General features: G+C 43.3%; 1 protein-coding gene across 1 annotated transcript; it reads right to left on the reverse strand.

The window, feature by feature from the left end:
• Positions 1-805: 805 nt before the first annotated feature.
• On the reverse strand, positions 806-2,682 carry LOC120414790 (uncharacterized). The gene is made up of 2 exons (XM_039576102.2): positions 1,960-2,682; positions 806-1,420 (listed from the first exon to the last, which is right to left on the reverse strand). Exons 1-2 carry the CDS (start codon positions 2,014-2,016, stop codon positions 998-1,000), a joined length of 480 nt encoding a protein of 159 aa, XP_039432036.1. The 5' UTR covers positions 2,017-2,682; the 3' UTR covers positions 806-997.
• Between the last annotated feature and the right edge of the window lie 4,954 nt (positions 2,683-7,636).

Here is a 7,636-nt window from a genome sequence, read left to right on the forward strand (position 1 = left end):
TCCAGTTTTGTTTTTTTCTTGAAAAAAAAGCAAAGCAATCCACTTCAACGACCGCCTGGTCTTTTGTGGTCTCTGTTGCAAGTTTCTGCTCATTTCTAGGCGTCCGAAGGTTATTTGTGGTGAGTCACCCAAAACCGACGTTTTACTTCCCCATCCGATAGAAGGCGTGTTCAGGCAAATCTCGTCTCGAAAAATGCCACCGGGACCTTTTGGGATCGAACCCAGATGAGAGGCAACCACGCTTACCCTACACCGAGGGTCCCGGCCACAAACAAAAATAAAATGGACAATATTTTTGGTAACATTCATTCCATTCCATCATAGTCATAAATTGTAAACGAATCAAAAATTCAAACACAGCCGATCATAGACTATTTTAAAGCAGCTGCGAGCGACATAGCACACTTATTGAGCCGATAAGAGAGAGAGAGGGAGAGCAGATGAGACAGTATTCAGTTGCGGTTGGTGTGGTAGTGACAAACGGTAGGCAGATTTGCGTCGCGTTCGATTTTTGCTCAAGAGTAAACGGGACGAATGTGGGTAATCAGGACGATTCAATTGTTTGTTTAGATATCGGCATCTCAAAGTTGGGTGCGATTTCAGCTATATTTGTTCAATCTTCAAGTTTCTCATACAAAATTAAGTTTCTGAACGGTCCGAAAAAAGCTTTTGAATTGAAAACCTAATCTTTCTTTGTTCTGAATTTTGTATGTATTCAACTTGGCTTCCAACAGTCAATATTTGTAATGTTCAGATTTATTTAGATCACATGTATTTACAAGAATTAAAGTTCAAATGTCCCATACTTATTTTAACTTTTATTATCACCATTGTAAATACATGAGCTGTGAAACAGTTCTTTATCAAGCTTTTGTGAACACAACGCAACGGGATTCCCCTTGACCGAACTGTATACGCCAACAAACCTTAATGGATCCTTAAGTAAATTGAACTTGAATGTCGGTGCCTCACTTCGCTTTTCGCGCAGCAAACTGCATCAGTCACTCTCAATTTCATCGCCGAGGTCACCATCATCATCATCGTCGTCGTCGTCGGTGGGATGTTCGTTGGAGATGTGGTCATCTAGGACGCGCAAGGTTCCCAACCTCCGGACTCGCTCCGCATCTCGGTGGGCCTGGTCGTCTAGGATTTGCAGGATTTTCAGCAGCAGGTCGTAGATCTTCTCGTCGGCTTCTTCGCGGACGGTTTCGTACGAATCTTCGGTGGAAGGGTAGTCTGGAATGTCTTGTTCGATGGAGTAGGAATCGTTTTGATCGTTTGGTTGGTTGATGATGATCGGTTGGGAATCCTCCTCGGATAGGTGTTGATCGGCTTCTACGATGGTCTGCTCCAGGGATGATTCCATCAGAGGTTTGTTGTTGTTGGTGTTGCTGATGCCGCTACCGCTGAACAGTGGGGCCTACGGGGAGAACAAGTGGCCATTAGAATTCGACTTTTGGACGTGAAGGGAGTTCATTAGTATGCACTGGGAGCGTTTGGTAGTTACGGTAGCGTGTGCTTGGTGGTCTAATGGGTTGAGAGTGGCAATTATTTGATTCTTTATTGAAGGGATTGAACTCTCACCAAAGTGGGAGAAGAAGTTGTGAAGCAAAAACACTGTGCAATCTAGTCGTTTCAAAAGTTCTATGCTACACGAAAACCTCATGAACCGCACAGCCTTTCTTATCGCTTGACCTTGTCTAATTCGGACTGTTCCGGTGACGTCAGCGTCGTCGCCACTTTGCTGTGCCGTTTCTGCCCGATGGCTCTCCTTGGCCTCTTTTTCGGAACCACTTGAATGGTGTCCAAAATGCGCAACATTATCTCGATCAGTGGTGACCGTTGACCCGCCGGCGAAGACGAACTGGCACGTGTTCTAACGGAATGAGTTCCATCGCTGCTGATGCTGGGATTTCCGGACGGAATTATCGATCTCCGGTTGGACTCCACGGAACTTACCGAATCGCAGACGAAATTTACCGCCACCACCGATAACAGCACCAGCCTGGTCAACATGATGATGATGATAACCGTTGCAGAGACATTTATCAACTATTCGAGCGTGGCTGTGGAACCAACTTGGGCGACTTGGGGCTCGAGACTCATGTTTATCTTTTTTTTTTCTAGCCAGAGTGATGACCTCTAGACTCGCTATAGAGTGATGCATATGCATAAAGTGTGGTGGTTGCATAACAATCCACACCAGCAAAACTGCGTTTGGAGACAATGCGTTCGGTGGGCAGCCGACGACTTACCTTCGCGGGACGTCTCGAGCGATCTTCGAGTGGCTGGTTGGTTGATACATGCTAATTAGATGCGTAGTCGGGTCGGGTCGGCTGGCTGGGGACATTATCTTTTACGATAGTGAAATGGAGGCTTTGATTTGAAGTAGATTATCATTGGGATTGATTTTCGAACGACGATCAGACGTTGAAGGTGCTCGGTAGAACCGTATAAAGAAAGATGATAGACCTGCTCGAAGAATCACGTGGAAAAATCTCTCAAAGTGTTGTTAAAACGGTACGGTGTACGGATTTAGCTATTATGTCAATTGATTTTTTGAGCTAAAACGTTTAAGTGTTCATCGCTGAATCTTTGTGAAGGGAAATTCAACTTTTCAGCACTTGTATCGAATAGTAACACTTTTCGGAACTGTTGACCAGATACATGTACGCGAATCTAAAGCGAGGAAACAAACGTTACTCTTAAAAATCCCATTCGAAAGTGTTTTTTTTCCGAATTGCAAACTCGATTTTTTCAGCACTCTTCGCATTTATCAAACTTTGCAGTGCCATAAACTTTGAAAAATATTTGCAACGGCCTAACATATTGTTGAATGATATGTAAACCCTCAAAAGAACAACATTTATTCATGAGCATGAGTATAGTTGACTGCCAATGGACTGCTACTCCGTTATTGACAGATCAGCTAAAGTTGAACAATTCACCAAAAATGGTCAGTGGGAGCCAACCATCGTTCACTGTTTAACCTCTGAAGATCCCTTCTTTGTTAGTCAATACCGGCGCCCTCCCAAGAAGCCTGCAGTTCAACAGAAGGGAGAAATGTTAGTCCGATAGTTGTAGTTGCAGACTCATCAAGCACATAGTTTTTCGCTATATCCGTAGTAACAGTTCAATAGGGTGAATCTGCGTTTGTAAACAAGCAGTCTATCCCTTTTGCTCAAGTGACAGTTCACGTAAAGTAAGAGGGGGATAGACTGCTTGTTTACAAACGCAGATTCGCCCTATTGAACTGTTACTACGGATATATCTGTGGACACCGCATGAGACCGTTGAATCCACAGCATCTCCATCAAGCAGCACGGGATTAATATTTGTTGGGGTTAGTAGGATAAGGTTTTGGCTTTTCGATGCCTCCCGAGCTACGATGCTATGGGGAGAAAGGTATTTCTAATTATCACACCAAAACACTCGCGCACAGTTATTTCAATATTAAATACATTTAATTTTGCACCACGATTACCCAGACAACTTAAACCTCGATTTAAACCGTCAGCTACCTTTCGATCAACTATGATATAGAAAGGACTTTTTTCAGTAATTTGACTATGAAAACTTAAACATCATTTCATATTTTAATAATTTACACGACGTCGTGCCTCCCGATCAACGATGATATAGGAAGGACTTTTTGATAATACCCAAACAACTAGCATTATACTTTTTTTCTTTTTCACACACAATGTCACTTGCTACCGCTGCACAAATTGGGCTCACAAATCATTGCAGGAAAACAATTAGCACTAATCACTTAACAAAATGACGCCGAAAACACGAAAAATCGTGCACAGCATCCGCGTGGCTCCACTTCACCCAATTGGCTGAAGCAGGAAAAATAATTAGCACTAGTCACTCAACAAAATGACGCCAAAAACATGAAAAATCCTGCACAGTGTCTGCGCCGAGACACCTCCGTTGGGGTTTTTTTTTTTTGAATTAAATATACTTTATTGAATCTTTCTTATAATAATTACATTTGGTTTACATAATAAGTGGTCAGCTGTGGCTCTTCAGCTTTAGTTTGCTTTTCGTGATTTAAACACTGTTTATTTTCATAACTTTTAAAGTATATGATTTATCATTTTTGTAACACTAGGTACAATGAGGAAAAAAAAATGTCAAGAAAACATAACCTAACCTAAAACTAACTTAAACTTACCATAAACTAAACCAATCCTTGAATCAAGGGGTATTCAGAAATAGCACATTTTTCCCTGAATTTCAAACATTTCTCTTGAATCTTCTGATCCAACGTTTTTACTTCTGCTAATTCATGAACCTCACTTGATCTTGTCCAGCCAGGAACATTCAAAACCATTTTGAGTACCTTGTTTTGGACACGCTGGAGCTTCAATTTATGAGTTCTAGCGCAACACTCCCAAACAGGTACTGCATACTCAATAACGGGGTAAATTATTTGTTTGTAAACAGCTAACTTATTTTTCAAAGAAAGCTTTGATTTTCTGTTAATTAAAGGATACAAACACCTGATGAGAATGCTGCACTTGTTCAATATTTTGTCTACATGCTGCCGAAACAAAAGTTTCGAGTCAAGTATGAGACCTAAATAGACAACTTCCTTTGACCAGGGTATCGAAACATCATTCATTTTAATCAAAACATCATCCTTTGGGGCAAATCTGGCCGATTTGGAAAGTGGAAAAATGATGGTTTGAGTTTTGGCTGCATTTATGCGAATTTTCCAGTCGCCAAAGTATTCGGAAAGAACGTCAAGACCCTTCTGAAGACGGCCAACTAAATATCTGGTTATTTTACCCTTATAAATAACGGCAGTGTCATCAGCAAAAAGTGACAACACACCATTACCAGGAAGAGTAGGCAAATCAGATGTAAAAATATTGTACAGAAGTGGTCCAAGAATACTTCCTTGGGGAACCCCCGCATCAATGTTGAATAATCCAGAAGCAATCCCATTCAGAAAAACCTTGAACGATCTCTCCGAAAGATAGTGCTGGATAATTTTGATAAGATACATTGGAAAACCGTATAAATACAGTTTATGTATCAAACCATCATGCCAAACATTGTCAAAAGCCTTCTCAACATCCAACAAAGCCATAGCAGTTGATTTAGACTCAAGCTTGTTCTGCTTGATGATTTTGGTTACTCTCGTAAGCTGATGAGCAGTATTATGTCCCTTGCGGAAGCCAAACTGCTCATTCAAAATTATATTATTATCGTTGGTAAAATCCAAAAGCCTTGAATAGATGACCTTCTCAAAGAGTTTGGACAGACTACTCAAAAGACTAATGGGACGATAACTTGTTGGCGATGTTGGATCTTTTTGAGGCTTCAAAATTGGTATGACTTTGCCCAGCTTCCAATTGGTAGGGAAGTAACCAAGTTGCAAACATTTATTGAAAATATTGGCTAGATGTTGAAAGAACTGATCACTCTGTTTTTTCAACACCAGATTAAAAATGTTATCAAAGCCAGGAGCTTTCATATTTTTCATTTGTTTTACTGCAACTTTGACTTCCTCACCAGAAACATGGGAATCTGCTGGAAATTCAAAGGTAGAGTTATTAATTGTTGAAATACTATTGGCAACTGATGTTTCTTTACGGCTGGTCATGGAAGCGCCAAGATTATGAGAACTAACAAAATGAAGCCCAAGTGCATTTGCCTTTTCCTCAGATGTAATCAAAGGAGAATCCTCAACAATAAGAGGAGGAATAGGCTTTGGTTTGTTTTTAAGAACTTTTGAAAGTTTCCAAAATGGTTTTGAATAATTCCCAAGCTGGCTTACATGTTTTGAAAATTCTTGATTTCTGATAGTGTCAAGTCGGTCTTGTATGATTTTGTTCAAATTGTTCACAGAAATCTTTTTGTCATAGTCCCCAGTCCGTTGATATTGTCTCCTATAAACATTCCTAAGTCTGATCAAGTGTTTAGTATCTACGTCAATATCAGTTACCTTAAAATTAACAGGAACCTCCCGAACGTTGGCAGCCTCTGCTTGGTTGATAGCCTGCTGGATCACCTCCAGCGAACGATCAATATCGGCAGAAGTTTCCGGGTGTTGATCATAGTCGATGTTGCCGTCTACCACTTGCTGAAACTGCTGCCAGTCAACGTTGTGGTAATCTTTCCGGGTTGGTTGCCGCTGCGGAGTAACGGAAGCTCCAACCTCCACAACCACCGGATAGTGATCAGAACTCAACTCTTCAAACACCTCAGGATGAGCCACGTTCTCAGCCATATTGGTAATGAAGAAGTCGATGATTGAGTGATTCCCAGACCGAGCCACCCTCGTTGGACGATCCGGACTCACAACGTTGTAGTATCCGTTTTGCAGATCGTTGTGCAGAATCACTCCGTTCCGATTCCTCCTGCTGTTGCCCCAAACTTCATGCTTCGCGTTGAGGTCACCAGCGATGATGTACTTTGCGCTCCGCCGTGTCAGCTTCTGGATATCGCCCTTCAGTTTTGCTGCTGAACCATCTCTGGAATTCACCTGACGTGGGCAGTATGCAGCAATGAAGAGTACTGGGCCAACCGAAGTGGGAATTTCCACCCCAACGGCCTCGATGATGTCCAGCTTGAAGTGTGGCAGCCGGCGTGGCTTGAGATCACGATGAACAGCGACAAGCACACCTCCTCCTCCAGAGGTGGTCCTATCGAGCTGCGTCGCGATCTTGTAGTTTTGCAGATAAACTTTTTCACCGGGCTTCAGATGAGTTTCCGTGATGGCAGCTACGTCGATCTCCTTCTCGCGAAGAAAATCCACCAGCTCTAAATTCTTTCTCCTAATGGAGCAAGCGTTCCAATTCAGCAGCTTGAGGGACCTACGATCCATACTGGATGACGAACGAGGTCAGCACTTCAATCTGCTGGGTCTTGGTTTTGCATCCACGCAGTGCAGCGGACATCTGTTTGAAAATATTGAGGAGTTCGGTTGAGGTGTAAAGATCATTACCATTTTCTTCAACTGCTGGTTCTTGGGTTGGTCTTGGCTCCTGGCTGAAGCCCGGTGGTGGCGGTCTCGGCTCCTGGCTGGAACCCGGCCGTGGATGATTCATCTCAGCTCTCTTCCTGGGATCCAACGGCAACGGTGCCAAGTTCGGGACCTGGCGTCGCGGTTGAAGAGGTGGGAAATTTTGCTCCACCAGGGCTGGAGGAGTTCTACGACGCTGAGGCTGATTCTTCGTCGATGCTTGCTGCCGAATTTTCACGAACTCAGCTCTCTTGGGGCACTTTCGGTCGGTTGACGAGTGCTCACCGTTGCAGTTGAGGCACTTCACCAGCGAATCTTGGATGCACTGGGATGTGATGTGCGCATCGGTACCACATTTGGCGCAACGACGCTTCAGGTGGCAGTTCTTACCTCCGTGCCCGAAGCCCAGGCAGTTGAAGCATTGTGTGACGTCACGGTGCACTGGTCGGTATCGCTCCCACGACACGATAATGTTAAAAACCGCTCGGATTGCCTTCAGCTCAGGAAGCGTCGTCGATCCCTTAGCCAAATGCAGCAGGTAGAGCTGGTCACGGTACTTGATGTCTTTGTTGCGTCGGCTCATTTTGTGCACGGCCAACACATCCAGTTTCAAAACTTTTAGCTCGGCAGCTAATTCCTCCACTGGCATGTCGTACA

The sequence above is a fragment of the Culex pipiens genome, chromosome 3, assembly GCF_016801865.2.
Source record: "Culex pipiens pallens isolate TS chromosome 3, TS_CPP_V2, whole genome shotgun sequence".
Taxonomy (NCBI): domain Eukaryota; kingdom Metazoa; phylum Arthropoda; class Insecta; order Diptera; family Culicidae; genus Culex; species Culex pipiens.